Here is a 23,326-nt window from a genome sequence, read left to right on the forward strand (position 1 = left end):
AACCTACCTCACAGGGATGTTGTGAGGCTTTCATAAGTATTTGTATGGCTTTCAGAAAAATGAAGCCACCCTGTAAGTGCTTAATAGTATTTTAATAAATACTTAAATATTTTTGTCCAGAGTGATTCGGTATTTGAAGATGCTTTGGGGAGCATGTGCACAAGGATGTATGGCAAGAGCAAGGCACAGGCTGGATGGTTTGAGGTTTTTTAATGCAGTGGGGAATCTCTCTCTGGGAAGTGATGGGTTGCAGTTTGGTTCCCATAGACCAAAAGACTGAGCTGTGTGACAGGTGTTCTACTTCTGTCCCGTGGTCACTGTACAAAGTCTCTGCCCCAGCTCAAGCACATTTTGCTGGCTTCCAGCGCTGCCTAGGGCCCACTCTCAAATGCAGTTGCTGCATTGCCTGCCAGCCACCCTCTGCCACCCCCAAATGACAAAAAAGTTCTCTGATGCATCCTTTCAAGCTGATGTGTGTCTTGAGACAGGTGAAGATCTGCTGTAGCGGCTCTATTAATATAAAGTCAGCTCTAATGAGGAAGCACCTACCACCCAAACCCACCCCATGCCACTGGGTTGGTTATCCATTAGCTATCCTTCTAGTAGGGTGATGGGAATAATCATTAAAGCCAGTAATGTAATTTTTTGAAATTCTGTGGAGTAGTGATGTTCTGTCACATCCTACTCTTGGAGATTTCTGTGTTGTTTATTCATGGCACCCAGCCCTGGGACTGCAGTTGTGTACTTGACATACATACCATATGTGCTTAAGCACTTTCTAGAAAAGTTAAGACTGTTGTCACCACCCCGCAGGAACAAAGAGCTTCTGGTGGTGTTTTACTTTTAATCCAATGATATCTCAAATGTGTAAGGTTGTTGCAGGCCCACTTCCTCATTCAGATGGAGGTGGCAGAATTCCTGCAACAGCAGGGCAACCTCTTCTCATATTTCTCATGCATTCAGAGTGGAAAAAGAATGTGTTGGGGAGGTGTGTTTGAGTTTTTGGTGATGCTGCCACAGAAGTTATCTGAATTCTTTCATATGGTGGAAGTTGGTGATAGTTCAAGTCTAGCCTGTCAGTAACACACTGGTTCTGTGATGCCAGCGTGTTCCAGCAGAGCTGTGGCAGGATTCAGGAGACCCTGTAGTTTAGTTTACTAATTTTTTGATGCTTCCTGAATGTTCAGATCAAAAAAAAAAAAACAAAAAAACCAAAACAAAACAAAACAAACAAGCAAACAAAAAAACAAACAAACAAAAAAAAAACACCAAAAAACCAAGTATGGGAAAAAAAAAGAAGTTCGTGTTTCTATTTTAGACTGTCCTTGCTCTTCTCTTGTCTGTGCTCTGCCAAACTATCCTTTGGTGGGGTGGTATCTACCTCTTACCAAAGAATATTCCAGACCAAAGTTCTATGTTAATAAACTTAATCACATTTTTTCTGCCATTGTTGACTCCCGTATTTTGATCTATATGAATATACAGGTATCTGGAGTCTTGCGGATCTACTTTGCTTTTCTTCAGAATGTGATGATTGCATTTGGGTTTGGGTTTTTTTGGTAGATTTTTAAACAGGGAGATTGAATAATTTCTTCAGGTCAGTCAGGTCTAACCCTACCCAGGTCTGCCCAATATCTCAGAGACCAAGTTTGTCTGGTTAAGCAGAGTGGGTTTACTGAAGACTAGTCCCTCATCTGCATGTTGGACAAATGGTGGGCTCCTCCTGTGTGTTATCGAAGCACGTGGTTGTCACAGCCTGGAAGTCTCCACACCTCTCTGTTCTTTCTTATTTTCAATATCCTCATCAGCTTGGTTGTGAAAGTCAATGAAGAGTTTGTACATTAAAACACCAGCAAGACTTCCCAGAACTGGAGCTGTGACTGGTACCCACCACCAGTTACGTCCAGCCCTAAAAAGGAACACAGAAAAGGCAGCTGGTGAGCCAGGCTAGAACATCTTACCCTGCTACGTCATTGTGCAGCAGGAGTGAGCTGAGTCTGCTGGGGCAGGGGTGAGCTGTGTGAGCAGAGGTGCCTGTCCCACTTTATGTACTGGGCTCTACAACTGGCTTAGACAAATTCACTCTCCACCACCTGATTGCTGGAGGGAAGGTCATTTTACCCATCAGCATGAAAACGTGGCTCCACACTGTCTGCAGGTTTCTTGTTATCCAAAAGAAATAGTCTACGTGATCTTGATGAGTATGACTGTCAGACACAGGCACCAACATTTTCCCTCCCCTTTTCCAATAACACCTGCACCTCCTCTACCAACCTCTCAAATACATTTTCAGGGAATTGAAGGAAAATGGGCATCTGGGACAGGAGACTGCAGTAATGACCAAACCATAGGAAAAGCCATAGCATGGCACCATCTTTCTAGATAGAGGAAGGTAGGATTTCATCTCCAGATTCAGACATCTAAATGTAGGAGAGCTATTCAGCAATCCAGCTGTAAGTACGTGCTTTCAGGTGAGCTGAATGCATTCTGGCTCTCTGGTCACTGCAATAACCAGCTAGATCTCCAGTGAACAGGTCACCAGTTTGGTGCCCAAACTGAGGTATCAGAGTGTCAAGGTGAATCCCGTGCAGGAGAATTAGTGTACCCCAAATTTGGTTACAGAGTAGAGTGCCCAGGGCTCCTCTAGGCACAACCCTTGCTCTCTGAGAATGGAGAACACACTCTGCAGTGACACCATCACTTGGCCCTAAGAAAAAGGCCTCGGGACTGTTTTGTTGTGGGCTTATCTCCTCTCCTTGCAAGCTGGGCAGTGTAAAAGCAGAACAGGTTACTCACGTGAAGACTTCTGTTCCCCAGCCAGCAATTGCTGTGAAGACCCTGGGGGGCAGGTCCCGGGAAGGGTTTATGGCATAGCCTGTGTTCATCCCCATTCCCAGGCCGATGCCCAGGACCAGGATACCAGTGATCAGGGGCTGAGTGCCTTTCAGGGCTGCATTGTTTTTCTCATCGTGAATGACCTGAACACCCAGGACCAGCATAACTGTCGCTGTGAACTGCAGGAGCAGAAGAGGGAGAACAGGTCACAGGACAGAATGGAAAAGGTGGAAGGATTCTGCTCAGCAGAGGGGAAGAGGCTTCCCAGAATCAAAGAGGAGGTAAGATTCACGGTCTGATCAAGGCAGGGAGGACCCAAATGTTATTCTTGCCTCACAGGTGGACCAAAGAAAATTCTAGACTCATTTCTCAACAAAAAATGTGTTCACCTCTGCCAAAAGTGCTCTAAGACTGACACAAACTTCTCAGCAACAAATTCTCCCCCTCCACCTCTTAAGTCAGGGAAATGGGTTATTTTAAGTACATTTTGTCTAACAGAAGCAGAGCCATAGCAAACAGCTAACAAGACTGAAGGGCACTTGGACCAAGCTGCAGAGAATCCTGCAGGCATTACCCTGAGGGTACCCTGTAGCAGACCTGTTACCTCCCACCTTCTCCTGGCACACCACAGCCATTCCTACTGACCTCTGTAAAGAAGGCCCCCAGCAAGGATACATTGGGAGCGGGGTAAGTGGCGAAGATCGGCGCAGTGGCAGTCGGTCCTGTCACTGTGAAGTTCCCTTTGGTGTAGTCGTACAGAGCATCTAGGAGAAGTGGGAGTTATGGAACTTAGCACGGAGTTCATCCCACAAGTCACATACACATGTCCACCCGTTGCAGCCAGCACAGACACCAAGGAGAAGAGAGGCAATGGAAGATATGACGGAGGTGACACACTCCTCGCAGGGTGTGATCTCACCGATACCTGTTGCCCACAGACTTTGGTCTGCAATTTCTTCCTTATGCCCCCTATTCCTGCTCCAGCAGCCTGCATGCGCTGGAGGCCTCCAACCCTGAGACTGAGACATGCTGGAAACAACAGCTGGCAGGTCGTCTGCTTACAATTCAAAACCCCCAGTGTCTGTGATCCTGTTTTTCACAGACCAGCAGAGTCCCCCAGAGCTCCAGCTGTATCCGATACACAGTAGTTCATGTAACTCAAGCCCCTGCAGACCTGGAAACAAAATGCTGACAAAATGCAGCTGCTACACTTCAGTTGAGGACGGGTTTTGAAAGTGGGAATGCCCTGAGCAAAAGGAGCTATGTCATCCAGGAACTGCATATCCTTCCCAGAGGTATCTGGGACCTGCTCTGACCATGAGCTATGAAGTATGTCTCACAGGCCTTGCCCTCCTCAGAAATTATGCTGTGGACTCCAAAAGGACATATTTTTGATAATGTGAGTTGAATGAAGTGATGCCTACAGCAACCTCTGTGATAAAAGACACAACAGTACCATAGTAGAGGCCAAAGACGGTGGCTGCTGCCATAAAGGAGCCCAGGAACTGGCCGGTCATATAAGCTATGAGCTTTTTCCAGTTGAGGTTTCCTAAAAGGTACTCCATAATGGTGATGGCAGCATTCAGATGACCTCCTGCAAAATCACAGAAAAAGAAAGTGGCCTCAGCCCTGATGTAGCTGATTTAGAGCATGTGACTGGGCACATGCCCCATTCCTGGGAACATTCAAGGCCAGGTTGGATAGGGCTCGGAGCAATCTGCTCTGGTTGAAGATGTCCCTGTTCACTGCTGGGCGGTTGGACAACACGACCTTTAAAGGCCTCTTCCAACCTAAACCCTTCCATGGTTCTATTCCCCATGTTACACAGTGGTTACCCAGACCTTGTTCCAGAACACCAAGACTCTCTCAGAGCAGGGTCTTACTCCTGCACAGACACAAAACTGAGCCATTCTCCCTGCTCAGCTGAATCATACAGGTCAAAGAGCTACTAGCTTTAGTCTTCTAAAACTTCTGTAGACCACAGGCTGCCTCCAGAGAGAGGATCATCTTGCCAGTCAGAGATACCTTTCTCGGCATGGCATGAGTTTCTCTGTGAGTTTCTCAGTGGGCTGCTCTTTATTGAGCTTAAATAGAGCCCAGACTTAGCCACTTTTTAAACAGCTACAGGTAGATGAGGCAAATCTTAGCCCAAACAATCACAGGGCCTTCTGGAAACATCAAATAGACAAGAAGGGCCTCATCCAGGCGAAGCTGAGTACCCCAGCTGATGGGAGCTGTGGGCCCTTAGCGTACCTGGCAGTCAAGGCATGAAGGGAAGCTGCAGAATCAGCCACTGATGACCCATAGCTTTGTGGCTGCATAGCAAATCCTACACAGGGCTGTCAGCAGGGACTCGGGTGAGCTCTTGGACATCACTGCATTGAGAAGGGGTTGCCAGGATGTTCAACCATGCCCAGACCGTGGTTGCTCCCACTATTTTGAAGCAGACCCTGTCCTTCCCTTGCAGTTTGTAATCTTGGACTGCATTTCCTGATATCTTTTAGTATGTGGCTTTCATACAGTGCAAGACCATTTTTCCCTGTTTTGATGGGACATTTTCTGTGGAGGAGCTTGGTATCACAATGGTACTTTTGGAGAAGGACTACATGAATCCAGGTTTGGTGCCCTTGGTGTGTTCTCCAGGCCCCATGTCCCCATATTTCTAAAGGAAATATTTGTTTTTCCTACCCAGTAGGTATAAACTTTAGGGGTCAATAAATGTTCCAGCCTTCATGGCCATCTCCTGCTCCAGACTCTAGAAGGGGTAAGATGCAGACACCCATTGTCTCGTCAAAGTGTAGGACAGAGAGAAGTAAATGTGCATGTATCGCCTTGCTACAGTCCAATAATCACAAATGGAATGGGAGTAGATCCCTATTTCTTTGATCCTCTGCTCCTTTGTGGGTATGACCAGCCATTTCAGAGCATCTTGTGACACACTGAAGCCAAATTACTATGACAGGAAGCCCTGAAGTTCGCTCCATAACCAGACTGTTACTGGCTGAGCTGAGATCCCTTCCCTCTGCCCTCAGCAGAGCAGCTCCTTCTCAAGTCACTTGGGACTGCCAGGACCTACTTTCCTCAGCCCACTTTTCCCAGGATTTTTCCACCAACTCCAAAAGTCAAGGAAACCAAGCACTGACTGCTCGCATGGAAAATTTTTCCAAGCCAGCCCCAAGCTTGGACCTCTCTCTCTGCTCCAACAGTTCAAGAACAAAGAGGTGCTTTAATTTTTTGCCCATTAGAGCCATTAATCTCATCTCTTGGTGCAAGTGAATGCAGAAATAGCACAAGGCAAAGGTAATGCTCTGCCATGTGAGGGATGGCACCCCATGGCCCTGAACCACCACCTCGTGCGGGTTATGTGCGCGTGGATGTGGATGGTAAGGAGAAAATTTGCATACCATTCCTTGTTGTTACCATTCCAGTAAGCTCTCCTTTGCAATGAATTATTTACTTCCCCGTGGGTCGTATCAGCAGCATGTTTTGGGACCTCCCTGTCTCCTTAGGCCATGATAGCATATCCCAACTGCCTAACGGGAGAAGTGCTGAAACCTGGCTCTGCAGCAGGAGGGGAAGGAGAACCGCTGCCTCCCTCCCTGTCCCACTTGCCCCATCACAGCTCAGAGCACAAGTTTGGGGACAGCGTGCTGTAGATGTGCTGTGCCTGCCTTGTCCCCCCCCGACAATGCCACGCCACCGCAATGCCTTGGCTTGACCTCTGACCTGCCCCTCCTCCCAGATTTGGCTGTGTTCTCCAGGTCACAAAGCTGGCCGTGGTCATGGTCACCAACCAGACCTGCTCTACTCTTCTTGCTTGGGTACCCTAGGACTGCCCTTTTTGGGGTGAGGGCACTGCTCCACCTTGCCATGCTGTCATCAGCCCCTCCACAGCCCACTGGTGCTGTTCCCAATGCATGTGGCCTTTAGGGGACATGGATATGTCCCATGCTCAAGTGTCCTGCTCACCAGATACTCCTCCAGATGCATGGATTCCCAGAGTAACACCAATGCCAAATGCCATATTGATGCTCAGATACTGACCAGTGTTTCCTTTTCCTAATACCACTTGTGCCACAGAGGACAAGCCAAAAACCTGTGTAAAAAGAAAGAGAGAAAGGAGTGTTAAAAGTATGGTTGTTGCTGTGGTAGACTGAGCTTCTTTGCTACATTTTCTGCAATACTAATAAACTCCCAAAGACAGGAAGTCTCTAAGGTGCCTATGGTCAGAAGACAAAGAACAAGCCTCCCCTGCAAAAATTAAAGTGATGCCTGGGATATTTCACATTGGTGCCCATCAGACCAAACCAGGCACTCTCATTATGATTGAGTGTGGAGAGACAAACCCCAGACACCCACACCAAGAGCTGGGGCTCAATGAGGATCGTTCACACAGCCACAGCAGAGATGTCTGGGTCTGAAACCAGGGACATGAGGCAGGGGAGCATCACCATGGACCACTCAGAGGCAACGTCCAAGATGGATGGAAGGAGGGTGAGCAGATTCCTATGGTCTTTCTTTTCCTGGTGCGCAATTTATTGACTAAAAATGTAGTTTGGGCAACATACAGCTATTTGCCAAACTCGACTCTAATTTTGGTAACATTCCAGCAAAAGACAAGAAAGGAAATTCTTGTTTGACTTTTCCATTCAACACATAAGACTTTCAGTTTGAAAACAGACAAAGTTTCAATATTTTTTAAATGACTAAAGGAGAAACAGTGAAAAAATTAAAAGTATACACTCTCCAGCAGGAAAAGAGATATTCAAGAAATTGGTCGGTCCTGAAAATGAGTTCTATGTCACTTTTTTAATATGGCAAGAGGCTGGAAAAATCAGTTCTTTGAACGGTCTTACACTGAAATCTGGAGAAGGACGAAGCTTCTTGTGAGGTTTCGGCCTAGCAAACGACTTAGGATTTGGAAGGTATATCCTGTTCCGAGGACTGTACTGATGTTTAAGCAGGATGACATGTCTTTCAAAAACAAGAAAGTCAATATGTTCTCCAGCATCTAAACCTCTGCTCTGGCCTGTACTGTTTTAACTGTGATCTTTTCTGGCTACTCTGTCTGGATCCAAATTTTATCTCATGCGTCTGCTTCCCCTCGATGCTTTCACACATCACTCAAATCCCCTGTTCCACAGGGATGCTGTTTTATCTCTCTCATATACACAGACCACGCTCTGTGCTCTGCACAGAGCTGCAGCCTGCACAATGTAAGCTCTTCTCAGATTGCCTTAGCAAAAGCCCCCAAAAGCAGTTTATGATGTCCCCCAGCATCTGCAAAGTGTCTGCATATTCATCTCTGAATTTTCCAAAGCCAGATCCAAGGAAGGCAAATGCATAAGGCACAGGTTTTGCAGCAGAGCACACAGGTGCAGAGAGAAGGGAACAAGGCAAGAGATATAACTGTGCATGAACAGCACTATCCTGAAAAAAACATAAGACAGGCCACAGAACATCCTGGAGATGCATCCAGCACAGGGCCAAGGTGCTGCTGAAGAGCTGGATGCTGGATGGTGCTTGTCATCAGCCCTTGGTGGGAGTCCACATGCACGGCCCTTCTTTTATTCTGTTCCCTCACATGCATCAGTGAGAGAAGAGCCAATGTGAGCTGCAGGCCACAAAATCTGCCTTGGACTGTCAGAGTACAGAGAAAAGTCTCTACCTCATGCTGCTTCCCAGAGACAGCCATGGCAGGACGACCCTGAATTGTTCTTTGTCACCTGGGAACTTCAATCACCCAATAATGAAGGGAATGGCAAGCAATTTGCTTTTGGAAAATGGTTTGCTAAGCTGTTTCTGGGGCTTCACAGATGCCTGTACTCTGACTTACTATGGGTACAAAACTGCCTAGGAGTGAACTTCAAGGAGGTGAATGTGCAATATGACATGATAAAAAGCAACCACCCTCCGCACGGGCAGTTGTTGTCCCTGAAAATGAGCACCTTCATTTGTACAGTCAACTCTGTCGAAAGGTCCCTATGCTTACACAAATCTTATCTTCCTCCTTTGCAAATCTCCAAGTGCAAGTTGTTGGGATTATGCTCAGCCTTTGCATGCCAGCCTCTGTCCAGTCCAAAGCATCTCAGGCCAGGCTAAGTCCAGGTGTAGTAAGTTGGCACAGACACTGGACTTTTTCAGAGGGAGGATCTCATTATACTGTGTTGGTCCAAAACTCACAGTCTCTGATCCCTCTGGGTACTTCACCCCCACCAGAGATCAGTTCTGACTGTAAAGCCTTCTTTGCTCTCTCCCCAAACATTTGGAAGCAGCCCAGGAGCTCAAGCCCACTTAGCTTTTTCTTTGTGAAACAGATCCCTCAGGCAAGGGGGCAGTTTATGTATTGATTTGCATAAGCACTATTCAATTGGCAGCAAGAAAACCAAAAGTGAAATCCTGGCATGCTTCACACCCAGTAATTACATTTCCTAATGGTGGGCTGTGGCTCAGGAGAATTTCTCCAGAAGGTTCATTACCCTGGCAACTCTGAGAGAGGAAGATGGATGAATGCTGTTTTCATTTCACAGCAGCTGTCTATGACAGGGGAGTCTGCCCCCCAGACCTGTTCAGGACCCACCAACCACACCATTGCCTCTGTCATGGCAGGAAGAAAAGCCTCAATTCACTGTATGGGATCTTTCAGGGTGTTTGGCATGAGTGTTGTGTTACTCTGTCTGACTAGACACTGCTCTTTGATTTCATTCCCAAACTCTTCCTCAGTTTTCTCCTAGAAGAGAACTGAAACAATGACATGTCCAGAGAAGGGCAGTGGAGCTGAGGAAGAGTCTGGAGCATAAGTCTGATGAGGGATGGCTGAGGGAGGTGGGGGTGTTCAGCTGGGAGAAAAGGAGGCTCCAGGATGACCTTATTACTCTTTACAACTACCTGAAAGGGTGGTGTAGCCAGGTGGGAGTCAGTCTCTTTCTCCCAGATAATAAGTGACAGAAGAGGAAACAGCCTCAAATTGTACCAGGGGAGATTTAGATTGGATATTAGGAAAAATTTCTTCACCAGCTGGGTTGCTAAACATTGTAACAGGCTGGCCAGGGAATGGGTGGAGGTATAGATATTAAATATATATTATATCAGTATTATATATGGATATTATAATATATATAATACCCTGGAGATATTTAAAAGACATGTAGATGTGGAGCTTAGGGACATGGTTTGGTGGTGGGATTGGCAGTGCTGGGTTGAACTCTCAAAGGTCTTTCCCAACCTAAATGGTTCTGTGATATTATCATTCTATCCCACCTGCTTCACTGTCTCCCAGCACCCACCTCCCACTCCCTGCATTACTTTTTAGCTCCAGAAGGTTTTTGGCAGACAGTCTTCCTGATGGGAAACTGCCACCCCACCGCAGCAGAGGGGTGAGCAATAACAACCAGCCACCGAGCAACCCCAAGGATGTGGTAGGAAACCACTGACCCTACAAATTGCTGTTTTAAATGGTTGCACACACACACACACACACAGAGGCATGTCTCGACCCATCTCCTCCTTACCATGAGGATGAACGTTCCCAGTGTTTCTGCCAGCAGCTCCCTCACGGTGCTGCTTTGAATTGTGAGCGCCTTCTTGATCTTCTCAGACATTGTCCTCTCTGACCTCGGAATGTAGACACGGTGCTGCTATTGTGAAAACACACTTCATTGCACTGAGCCAAGTTACCCTTTGAAACTTGGCACCCTCTCTTCGGCCCCAGACACCTTCATTCATTTGGTTAAAGATGAACAAGCCAATAAAGCAGCAGCCAGCTTCAAAGTCTGCCCCCACACAAACACACATGCCATCCTTTAAAAGCTATATCATACAAATGCAATATTTCTATTACTGGAGCATTACAGACCCTGTGTGTCTGCCCAGGAGCAGCCTATCCTCAGAACAGCGGAGCTGTAAGTAGCTTTGTTGTGCTCTTAAGGCTGCCTTTCTCAGTAAACTTTTCCGCTGGAACTGAATAGGATTTTTGGCTCTGCTCTGCATTGTAACCCACTCACTGGTGGTTTGGTGTCATTTTTTTTAAACAGATGGGATTAGGACCATTTGCCTGTGCAGGACTATTTGGATGCCCATTCTGCAGCGAGGGTGCTCTGCCTGGAGCCAGTGTGCACTGCTGTCCTCAGCTGGGAAGAGCACAGTGCGTTGCTTCAGGCTGAATATTTGCTCTTGTTGAATCCACCTGTGTCTGCAGCTGCCATCACACTAGTGGAGAGCCATGCCACCAGCCACCTTGTCTGTCCTCTCATGTGGGGCAAGGAGAAACCCAGCTCAGAAATGGCCTCCAAAGACCTTCAATCTCATCTAGCTGTCAGAGCAGAATCATTGCTGTCCTGATTCCTCCTCCATCTACTGATTCCCTCTGCTCATCTCCCTCCTCACCAGGTGCTCTTACCTCTCCACGGTGAAAACGTTTTAATACCTTTGCTTAATCATGGAAAAACTTACATCCACTGAACACTCAAGACCTTTCCATGTGAGTCTTTTCTGGTTCTTTGCTGGTTTTCTTTGCCTTCCTCTCAGCCTGCTGCAGCTTCTCAGCGTGGCTCTGCAGAGGACAGCTCTGCAGAGGTTACGAGCAGCTGCCCCAATGGGGACATGGTGCTCTGCTCATGCTGCCCATGGTGTTGTTTCCCTCTGCTCTACTGCATGGGCAAAAGTTCATGAGCTTTCTTTCACCCACAGGACCCTCAGCAGCTGTATGGAAGAACGTGTGAAGCTGATTCTCCTCTGCTCCATAGATGATTGTCTATCTTCTGGCAGGGAGAGTTTTATGCAATGGGGTAATCCCTCCTCCAGGAGCAGATTAGCTATTGACCCCAGTGAATGTCTGGATAAATATGCAGTAAATTACTAGTCTGTCTCTGACACTAAGGATAATCTAATTATGACAGATGGTGATCATGTTGCTTGCAAGGGTGTTCCTACTGCATATTTCTAGGTGGGAAGGTTTTCTCCTAAGAGTCTGTGAGCTATGCTGTGGCACAGAACAAGCACCAGGTAAATCTTTCTAGGTCACTTCATGCAACTGTTTATTGGTGGAGCACAAACGTGGGCCCTAGAGCACCAGATTGGGGTAGTGACAAGAGTGAAGTTTGTTTTGCACATGGTGGTTTCCAGCTTACTTTACATGTCACCTGAGATCTGCATGTATTGGAGATCTCACAGCCTTTCTCAGATGGACAAGGTGCGAGTGGGTCAGTATCACCCACAACTGGACCTACAACTTTGTTTTTCACTCCTAGATCTCAGGGAGCCTTCCAAATGGATTCTTTCCCTGTGGACTAGGAATCTACTGTGTCGCTGATAGGCTTTGTCTCCTGCATTCAGGCTTTAACTACAGGCATCTCCATATTCTGATTTGGGCTGAAAAATGGACAGGTATTTCCTGGGAACACCAGGTTCCCATGGACTTGCAGTCTTCTCAGGGAAAAAGGCAATCTTAGTTCGCAATAAAAATCTTTGGTTTGGTGATAATATTTGCAGCATCATTCCCAACATTATCACTGAATTCCCTAAAATTTCAGCATGCTTCTAGGATGGCATCATGAATCACTAGATATGTCTCTTGCCACTGCTCATCCTTTTGTTCAAGTCATTCCACAAGATGGCACTGAGACATTAATTTCTCCCTTAAAAGTGTTCAGAAGGGTTCCTCTGTTGGCTACTGAAAATGTGAGAACTGTTTAATTTTAGGGTTCCTCTAGGTATTTTTAGACATTGAAGTGATAGACGTGTTCAAGGAGAGTAGCAATAACAAACCCAAGACCTTTCCATAGGTCATGTAAGTCAGAGCACCTCTGTTCTGACAGCACGCAAACCCAAAGTGTGTGAGCCTGCACCTGACACCTTCCACTTTACAATCAGCAGAGAAAAACAGGCAGCTCCAACGGGCAGTTCTTCCCCACCTAAAATAAGCATCTGAGGCCAGGCCTATGAGTCACACTAGATACTGGCACTTTCCCTGCAGTGTCTGCACAGGGACATGGAGTGATGGGCTCCAACATACACACCCACGTTGAGGTACCTACCCCCAGGTGAGCTGGAATGCCCCTCTCCCTGCATCCAGATGTGGTGATCTTGAGCAAGTGCAAACCACGTGAGTCAGACAAGGGCTGAATTGCGAATATCTGCTGGTTGCCCAACTGGTACCTGCTCGTACTTGCTCGGTTTCACTTACCCTCAGGGCTGATGGGGATCTCTGGGGTCACTAAATACATCCCTCCTGACATAGGCAGGCACATCACATCGACCCTTTGGTGACCAGGCCAGTCTCCATTTTAGGGGTAGATGCTTTTTGCCCAACTCCTCCTGTTGGACCCTCTTACCAGAACTAGCTGCTCTGGAGATTAGACACTTTCCTCTAATTTTCAGCCAAAATCTCAAAGCTGTTTGTCCATGTGCCAGCATTGCCCCATCACAGTCATGAGTTAATTTGTTTATTACAGGTGCTATCTCTTAGAGTGTTCCTATAAGGTTTGTTAGAAGAGCATTAGCTGTTTGTGCTTAGCTCCACAGTGCCTCCTGATGTTTACCTTGATTTCCTCACAGGTTGAAACTTCACTCAGCATTGGCCTTACGATGATTTTACCACGTTTTCCCCCTGCAGATTAAGCAGTCACCTGCTAAACCAAACCCATTTTCTTCCATAAGGCAGGTGTGCTTTCAGCAGTAGTAATAAAGGTCTCAGTTTGGAGAGGAATGTTTTGGCACAGTCAATGCCCACTAAGTGTGCTGGTGTTGATACCCATGGTACTGAAGAACAGGAGGAACAACACCCCTGGACTCTGCTAGAGCAGCCCCAGGAAGGATGACAACCCAGGAACTCCAGGGCATTCTTCAAGGAATAACTTCTCTGACTCAGTTTGACAGTGTACATGCTCCTCTGCACCTAGGAGCTCATTTATCTCTTAATTGGGCTAATCAGCAGGTGGAACATTGCCACTCCAGTTGCTGCAGCCCTGCTGGTGGAACTTTTTTCCCCCAGAGGCCTAGAGGAGCATGAGCAGAGAGCACAACAGAGGACAAGAACAGCTCGCTCCTCAATCAGACCAAATGAACATTGCACCAAGATATCTCCCGTGCCCTTTAGGAAGCAAGACCCAGCAGAGCAAGGCTGAACCAGTAGTACTTCACACAGTCCTTCACAGCCACCAGGTGTTTAAAGCTATACTGCATCCATACATTCCACTTATATAAGCTACACTTGTAAACCCTTCAAGAGATGATGTCAAACCCATTGGGACACCATAGAATCACAGAATCATAGAATTTGGGGAGTTGAAGAGACCTTAATGATCATCCTGTTTCAACCCCCTGCTTATGGGCAGGGACACTTTGCACTAGACCAGGTTGCTCAGTCAGAGAGATCATTACAGCACTGGTATGACCTTAGCTGTCCAGTACAGACCCCAGCTGACATACCCTGGAATACCTGCTCCATATGGTCCCATATTTAATACTCATGGTCATTTTTTACAGATGGCAGGCACCAAGCAAGTTGCAGACACCCCTGATATTTGTCTCCCAGCAGATGGCTTTGCTCTCTGTAGTTACACTGCTCTCCATTCCCAGGATATCACCCTCCACAGTGTTTCAGCTCATCCCACACAACATTATCCCTTGCCCTGAAGCTGACCAAAGGTTCGTCACCTGCACATACTCGTCCATGATACCAGGCTGGCTCTTATCGTGCTGGGCAGAAGTGGGAGGTGGAGGCACAAACAGAAGGAGATCCTGCTTCAGGCACAGTGCTGCCCTTCCCCAAGCTGCTACAGTTAACTTAAGCCGAGGTAATCCCCGAGGGGATAGTGTCAGCAGGAGCAGAGTTAGCCAGGGAGAGCAGGGCTCTACACGAAGGGGTTGCCAGGAGTGGTGCTGACCCCATTGTTGAGCAACAAGAGCGGAACCCTCCTGGCCACCAGGGGACCCACCCACCCCGCACTGGGCCACACTCTCCTCCTGCCCTTGTTTGACTTATCAGACAGAATCAAATCATTTTTGTAGGCAGCAAAGCATGATGGTTTTTGAGGCACCCCACCAGCTTTGATCTGTGAGAAGCCCTGAAAAATGTCACTTGTCCACAAATATTTAACAGGGAGTGAAATGGAGGCACAGGGGTAGCTCAGGTCATAGAATCATAGAATGTTAAGCATTGGAAGGGACCTTAAAGATCATCTAGTCCCAATTCCCCCAGCTACAGGCAGAGACACCCCCCACTAGACCAGGTTCCTCAAGGCCTTATCCAACCTGGCCTTGAACACTGCCAGGGTTGGGGCATCCAGAACCTCCCTGGGCAACCTATTACTGTATATTTCCACCATCATAGTAAAGTATTTCTTCTAAACTAAATTTCCCCTCTTTCAGTTTGTATCCCTTGTCCTATCACTACAGCTGCTGACAAAAGACTCCCTCACCAGCTTCCCTGTAGGCCCCTTCAGATACTAGAAGGTTTCTATGAGGTCTCCACACAACCTTCTCCAGGCTGAACAGCCCCAACCTTCTCAGCCTTTCTTCGTAGGGGAAATGCTCCACTCCTCTTATCGACTTCTTGGACCTCCTCTGGACTTGCTCCAACAGTTCCATGTCCTTTTTATGTTTAGGGCACCAGAACTGTATGCAGTAAAGGTCCAAGAAGGTACCCATGGGATTTCCAAAAAGGTACCCATGGGATTTCCAACAAGGTCCTGCCAGCTTCTCATTTGCTATCATCCCTCATTTCCGTGAGCATCTTGTTCTCCTGGCCTGTTTAGGGCCATGCTCCCACCATACCCCTGTGTGTGGAAATGTCTGTCTTCCTGTCCTGGGGCCCCACCATGGGAGTCTCCAGACCCCAAGAGAGAGCAGCAGGCCCTGTGGGTGCAAATGCTCTCACCAAGCTTTGAGCCACCTGCTCAGGCCTGCTTTTAATCCACAGATTGAAAGTGAAAGCTGGGGAGACCACAGGGCTCACAGGACATCATCACCCAGGAGATGAGGGGAGCCAGGCTTTCTCCTAAAGGAGCACAAACACTCACACTCTGAAAGGAGAGATTAAGGGGAAAAGGCTGGAGGAGGAGACACCAGATCAGGTGAGTGAGGTCTTGAAACTGCAGAGCATGGTGGAGCCAGCACACTGATCTGAACATTTCCCTGCCTCTGACTGTACAATAGAGACAGCACAGCATGGCTGTGTCCCACCCTCAGGATGCAAGGAGTTCAGCCTTACAGACAAACCCCTTGTACTTCATCTCACACTGTCTTCTCTGCCTCATCCCTTCCCAGGCACTCCAGTCCAGGATGGTCTGCAGCACCACAAAGGCAAGAGCTTGTGTTGACAGTCACAAAGAGTAAAACCAGAGCAGGGCCTGATGACAGGCTCACAGCAGGCTCACAGCCCTGCCTGCTCCCTCTGCTGCTGAGCAAGCAGAGCAAGGCTGAACCAGTAGTACTTCACACAGTCCTTCACGGCCACCAGGTGTTTAAAGCTATACTGCATCCATACATTCCACTTACATAAGCTACACTTGTAAACCCTTCAAGAGATGATGTCAAACCCATTGGGACACCATAGAATCACAGAATCGTAGAATTTTGGGGGTTGAAGAGACTTTAATGATCATCCCGTTTCAACCCCCCTGCTATGGGCAGGGACACCTTGCACTAGACCAGGTTGCTCAAGGCCCCACCCAACCTGGCCTTGAACATTTCCAGAGATGGGGTGTCCACAGCTTCTCTGGACAACCTGTGCCAGTGCCTCACCACCCTCACAGAATTTCTTCTATTATCTAATCTAAACCTGCCCTCCTTCAGTTTAAAGCCATTCCACTTGTCCTATCAGGCCCTGTAGGCCCTTGTAAAAAGTCCATCTGTGATGCAGATGTTTTGTGGGGTGAGGAACCAGCTGGTGACACTAATTGTTGCTCATATGTACAATCAGTGAATTACCCACCCCCCAGCTCTCAGCCACACAGCCATGTTCTCACATATCACACCTGCCATGGAGTGTCCAAAGACAGTACAGCTGCTGGCATGACTTGCACCACCAGTGCCTGCCATGGGATTTGCCTCTCCACGGGGGAGGGAAAGGCCGGGATGGAGGCAGCTGGGTTGGTTTTCTCAGCACCAGCCCACCCCAGCTCAGAGGGCCGCTGCTGGTCTGGACGTGAAGGCATCCAAAGGAATCCCCGATAAGCTCCCACTATCGCAGCTCGGAGGAGATGCCACAGATTCCTTGCAGGCATGCACACAAATCCCCTTGGACACTGCTCAGCATCTTCTGGCGCTCCAGGGAGCCCCACAGGCATTTCAGTGGGGGTGGAGGTTTCCTCCAGCATCAGCCAGACCTCATCAGCCTCGTGATCCCCCAGTCATTTTTGGCTCTTGTGCTCTTTAGAGACACAGGAAAGAGGGACCAAGTGTGGATCTAGGTGGCTCCATGGTCATTCTCATCCTATCAGTTCCTGTGTGTAAAGCCATTGACCCAGAGAAACTCACAGAAGCTGAAAATTCATCCATTGATGTATCCTGAGCAAGAGTCAGTTTTCCTAGCCCATGTAGTTTTCCAGCACAAGTCCTGCATGGCACAAGTGGCAGCTTCACAAATTGTTCCAAATTAAGCAGAGCACTGACATGCAGTCTATTTCCCTAAGCACAGGGCACCACATATCAGTCATTACTGACAGTGCAGATGTCCCTAACCCATAGCAATTATTAAACATTGTCACTGTCTTTATTGTCTCTATGTTTCTTTTTACACAGACACTCAAATTATACATCCATATCAGCCGCTTCCTAGTGAAGAAGTAACTGTAGCATTCTGAATTTTGACTTCATATGATCCTCCTTGGGGTCAAATTATCAATTTATAATCTTATAAGAATGGCAGAGGGTCTGTCCCTCACTCCCAGCATGAACCAGTTAGAGCTCTTAGCAAGCACCTCGGGGTGTATTTGCACAGGACGTGATGCAATTGGCCTCTGACCGCAACACAGTCCCCAGGCTCTGCCACGAGACATAAATCACAACAGGTCTGTGAACATATGGAGAGTGATTTTTGCACCTCAGATCTTCATGCATGTTCCAAACTGCAGCATTAGGCACAGCAAGTACCTTGATGGACCTCTCACTTACTCAGCATAGAATCTACTGAGAAATATGTGGCTTTGCTGCAATAACTTTGCTCAGAATAAGCTAAAACTGCTTTTCATGCACCACTGTGTGTACTGCATCTCCAGAAGTCCTTGACACAGGATGCTAGGGGTGCTAAAAAGGCATCTAAAGAAGGTTAGACAAATTCATGAAGGTAAAAATCCACCAATGGCTGTTAAACATCGACACACCTCTATTACAAGGGGAACCTGAGCTGTGAATCGTTGAGGGTTGTTAAATGATTCTGGGGAAATGAATTTGTTCTGTTCCCACACTCTTCTCACATCACACACTCATGAATCTCCTTCATGGGTCCAACCCATCTCAGTGACCACTGCCTGGCTGACTGTGCTGTCCAGTGGAATAAGATGTCCACTGCTTTAGTACTTAAGTCACAAGAACAGAAACTAACAGCCTTTTCTAGCTGCTCTTCTCAAATTGCTCAGTTCTGAGATGACATGGGAATACTGAAAATATATTCCAGCTCTACTCTTCACCAGCATGAGTCCTGAGCACCCACTCCTCCTCCCTGCCCATTGGTTCCCCATTTCCAGGGGTGACCAAGACACCTTTTTCAGAAACAACTTGCAGTGGGTAGAGGAGACATTTGTAACTGCACACAGCATGTTATGTGATCTTTGCTAAAATACCTGCCCAGGCTGAGTGCTGGAAGTGCCATCAGCTTCTGGGTCATATTGAGTCAGCCCCCTCCTCATTGTTCTGTGCAGAACAGAGAGTGATCTCTCCCCATCCCAGGACAGCCAAGGACACATGTGTCAGCTTCCTCTTCACTGCTGGTGAGGCCAGTGGTCAGAGGATCAAGTAGGAGCGTCCTTCATACACACAACAGGTAAAGCCAGCAGAACAGCTCCTCAGCTCACCACAGCACTTACTATAATGCCTACAGCAGAGCAGCAATTCAATGGCACTTTAGATACAGTAAAAGCTTTAGATGAGGGATATCTATTGCACTGTGGTAGAGCCTCCCTTCTCCTTTCCCCCACGAGCTGGAGGAAGCCACATCGTATGCGTCATTTAAAAGCAGACTTGAAGCAAAAGACACATGAAAACTCACCATGGGGAACAATCGTGCCTTGCTTAGGGCAGTAAATAGCTGACTTTGTCTTGTTCATCTCGTGTTTTATTGCCTCTGCTGTTTGTACAGTGCTTCACAGGAGAAAGCAAGCTAACGGAGCAGAGCTGCTTACTGCTCGCCTCCCCTGCACCAGCCCATCTTCCCTCTGTGCTTTGCCTCCTGCACAGCTCCATGAGACAGCACCTGTGGATGCCACACCACTACAATGCAGTCACACAACACTATCAGCAAGGATTTGGGTGAGAAAAACACTGCCAGAGCCATGGGAGCATCACAAGGCCCCCTGCCAGACTCCCTCCTCTGTGCATGGGGTGAGGCTTGCACCTTCCTCCCTCCTGGTCAGCTTGGGAGCCCTGTGGCTCCTGTAGTGCAGTAGGGAAAAGGAGTCTCAGAGTGGGGTCTCCCTTCACTGCAAGTGCCATGGGGTTTGTCATGTGCCATCCTGGAAGTCTAGAATGGGGACAAAATCCTCTGAACACACAAGACGTCTTTTAAGCATGCCTTGGCAACCACCTTAGAAGCAGCAAAGGGGAAATCTCATGACCAGAAGCGGTGTGGGACACAGCAAATTTTTTGTAGACACAGGGTGGTATGGGGGAACAGCCTGGCTTCATAACAATCTGCTTGGGCTGCAGTTGGACTCTCAAAGCATGTGTTTGTTCAGGATCTTTGGAATAAGTTCTCATTAGTTGTTATTTCTGTCATGCAATTGCCCCATGTTTTTTTGGACTCTGACTTTTTTGGAAGCACTGCCAAAATCATCCATCACAAATGCCTTATACCCATAGGCAATATCTTGATGGAAGACATCATGCCCTGATCAGCATCTGCATAGAGCAAGATATGATCCAGCAGTGACATAAACATGTTATGTTCCAGGTTGTCGGCACTGAAGAAAAAAACATGTTCATAATTTGCATTTGTTGATTCACACTTGCTAACAGGATAACAAGATTGATCAATACAGAGAAGCTGAGATTAGTAAATCATGATCACCTTTAAGTTCTCAACAGACTGACCCTAATTTGTAAGCCAAGGTCAACGTCTTAATTATTCTGTTTACACTTTTATATTAGCTAGCTCAATACCTATCTACTTCTTGGAACGAAGGTAGATCCTTTACTAAAAGCAGTCCTGATGCCTGTGGATTTCTTCCTGCCTGCTGACAACCCACAACCGGGAAGAAAACTGCAAATCCTATGGAATAGTCCTACAGTATTAGCTGATGATTCACTCAGATGACCACAAATATGTAAGGAAAACGGTGCTCCCATGCCCAGTGTCCCACCCAGCTAGCTGCCTGTCTGAAAGGAGTGCATCCCTCGTGGGTGCTGTCACCAGGTGCTGTAGCACTAAACTTTAATCAGAGGTTTCCCTTTCAAGCACTGTCCTGTCCTGCCGGATCAGTCCTGCTCAGCTTTCAGCACATGATAGGATCATAAGCCAAGGCAAACGTAAGCAAAGGATAGAAACAGTGGATAGAGATCTAGAATAGGCAATTACACATATAACGATGTTATGTTATGCACAAAGGTGCGTGAAATATGTTCAAGAGAAAAAAAAATCTGCATAGATAGGAGAGTTGCTCACAGTCCAGGATATTATCAGATCTGGAAAAATGCCATGTGAATGAGTCACTGGAGCATCAGTCAATGGTTGTGTGCAGAAAATGCCACAAAATTGGCTGTTGTATTCCCTCTGCAGTATTCATACAGTTTCATTTCATAGTTTCCATAAATGATTGACTAAAATGTGCCATGGGCCACTCTTGCATTATAGTTATCTGCCCCACTACCCTGCTCCAGTCTGATCCCTCCTACCTTTCAGGAAAATGTATTTTAAGGAAATATCTTTTCCAGATTGGAAAGCAAAAAAATACCCTTTGAAAAAATGTTTTGCATATTTCTGCCACAGCTGCTCTCCAACCAACCTGCCAGCATGGTTTTGTTGTAGCCTGATGCCAAGGAGAGACACCAAATGTGACTAATCCATCAGGTTTATATATGCTTCATTCCTCCAGGATTTGCTGTGGAGTACCTTGGCTCCCCATCATTTAGCAGTTGAAAAACTCAAAAGCTGCAAATCAAGACTGGAGTCCTGCTGCCAGCAACATGTCCTGGGGCACAGAGGCCTTGTAAATCAGAGGTGATGCCTTCAGCCCCAGCTAGAAGCCAACAGCCAGACTGCAGAGATCCCACAGCACTGGTGTCACCCATTACAGGTGCAACAGCTCAGCTCAGAGGTCTTGGCTGGATCTGTGCTGCAGGACGGGTCCCTACCCTGAGCTCTGCCCTGGGTTGGCCTCAAACAGGCAAGGACCTTCACAGTAGGGCAGCTTTTGGCTTAGCTCCCATTTCAGCCACCCCAAATGGGCAGGGGTAAAATCAGAGGAATCTAGGAGAAGAAAAAGGGGGAAACAAAGGACTGTCTGAGGAAAGACTGTGAAGAAGGGGGGCCCTGTGCCTAGGCTCCCTGTGGTACTGCTTGTGCTAGTTAAGGTGTTTCTACCCCACTCATTGTCTTCACCCCAGCAGATTGTAAAGATAGTTGATGGAGAATCCATATCTGGACAGAAGATTTGTCCTCTTTCTCCATATCACCATTTTCAAATCAGCTGTAATAAGCTCCCTGGAACAAAGTCTGACTGTCCTGACACACTTATGTAGGTCTGACACAGTCGGGCAGAGCATAGAAACGTGGCTGCAATAACCATCTGTGCCAACCTGAACTGCAGCAAGGAAGGTGTATGAAGAGATTTTTGCATCTGTTACAAATGGATGAGCATATATCCCATGAGTTCTGTTAGCACTCTGGAAGGTACATACCACAGGAAACATGTTTTAATGCTCTGGCTTTGGATGCTGGAGGAAGACCCCGTGTGCCTCACCCTACTGGCATGTTATGTCCCCTCAAAGTGCTGTTGTGTGATTCCATAGACTGATTCCCACCAAGAGTGGTCTCCAGGGTCTGGGTAAGTGCCAGCTCAGCACTCAGTGAGCCCTGCTCAGGTCAGCTTTGGGCAGCTCAACTGGTTAAAAGTTGGTGCTAATAATGCCAAGGTCACAGATTCAATATCCTATATGGGCCATTCACTTAAGAGCGGGACTCAATGATCCTTGTGGGTCCCTTTCAACCCAGAATATTCAGTGGTTCTGTCATTTGTGAGTGCAAAAATGCTATGTCCATTTCCAGCTCCCAGCCTTGCAGAGAGGGTGAGCAGTGCCATTCACCTTGCTTTAAATTTGCACTAGCTTCTGCTTGTGATTAGGAAAGGCAGATCATGTCATGTGGGATTGTCCAAGAAATTATTCCATGCTAGGGTCCTGCAGCACTCTCTGCCTTGCCACCAAGTCCCCATGCTATAAACCTTGGAACACTCAGAGACTTGGATGTGCCAGGACCTCCTCTATCTGTCCAGCCCAGTTGAGTGACAAAGAGATGTGACTCACAAGCCGAAGCAGACCCCATGTTGCTCAACTTCAGTCCTGTTCTGTCACAGTGAAAGGCAGGTCCTCTACTCCCTATTTACCAGCATTTCCCCTAAATGAACATCACAGCTATGCATGTTTTCAGGCCATTTCTGAGTATCATGAGATGTTCCTGAGTTCATCAGATTAATCTGCTGGGGATGGGGTGAAATAATTAATTAGAAGATGGACCAGAAGACTCATGACCCCTGACTTTCACAGATGGGGGTGACCTGAACAGGAGAGATCAGCAGCCTCCTCTGGCTGGACAGGGAGGAACCGCAGTACAGAGGGTACTGGAGAGAGGTTTGGACACCCACTCCTGAATTTGTCCAAATTCAGACAAATTTCTTCATGATCAGGAGAGCAAATCATTTTGGAGAATTCTTCTTGCCTATTGGACACAGTCTCATGCATTCTCGAGCTGCCTTCAGGAGCTCTCCAGGGGGGCTTGCTGGTTCCATCAGTCCTGGTGTTGACAGACTGTCACCAACTGATACATATTGTGAGGAACCGTCACCACCTGTTGCTGAACAAATCAAGGAGAATCAAGGGTTAATTCAAGCAGTGAGGTCAACCCACACTCCTTGTAGAGTCTGAGCCCAGCACCTCCAAATCTGACTTTTGCTCTTCCCAGTTCAGAAAATGCCACTACCGTTCACTCCTGGCCCCACACAGAGCAGGCAATAGCGAGGAGAGGAGTTTTCCTTTTCCCACTCTGAGCCATCACTCCTAAAATAACTCAATGCTTGGATGGGCCTGGACAGGTTAGATCACAGTAGGCTCCCTCTGAATG

At 47.4% G+C, this 23,326-nt stretch overlaps 1 protein-coding gene across 3 annotated transcripts; it reads right to left on the minus strand.

Annotated features, from left to right (window-relative positions):
• Positions 1-1,648: 1,648 nt before the first annotated feature.
• LOC113998007 (aquaporin-7-like) lies at positions 1,649-14,689 on the minus strand. 3 transcript variants are annotated; one of them, XM_039382655.1, is made up of 7 exons: positions 14,491-14,689; positions 10,347-10,444; positions 6,805-6,931; positions 4,292-4,429; positions 3,481-3,599; positions 2,797-3,014; positions 1,649-1,909 (listed from the first exon to the last, which is right to left on the minus strand). In XM_039382655.1, the coding sequence occupies exons 2-7, from the start codon at positions 10,434-10,436 to the stop codon at positions 1,750-1,752; spliced, it is 852 nt and encodes a 283-aa protein (XP_039238589.1). In that variant the 5' UTR covers positions 10,437-10,444; positions 14,491-14,689; the 3' UTR covers positions 1,649-1,749. The 3 variants fall into 3 exon arrangements, with proteins under 3 accessions (XP_039238589.1, XP_027596135.2, XP_027596125.2); XM_027740334.2 differs by having other exon boundaries at positions 10,347-10,469; XM_027740324.2 differs by having other exon boundaries at positions 10,347-10,472.
• Positions 14,690-23,326: the final 8,637 nt, after the last annotated feature.

Source organism: Pipra filicauda, unplaced genomic scaffold, assembly GCF_003945595.2.
Source record: "Pipra filicauda isolate LSUMZ 115617 unplaced genomic scaffold, ASM394559v2 scaffold278_size1010298_pilon, whole genome shotgun sequence".
In the NCBI taxonomy this organism is placed as follows: Eukaryota; Metazoa; Chordata; class Aves; order Passeriformes; family Pipridae; genus Pipra; species Pipra filicauda.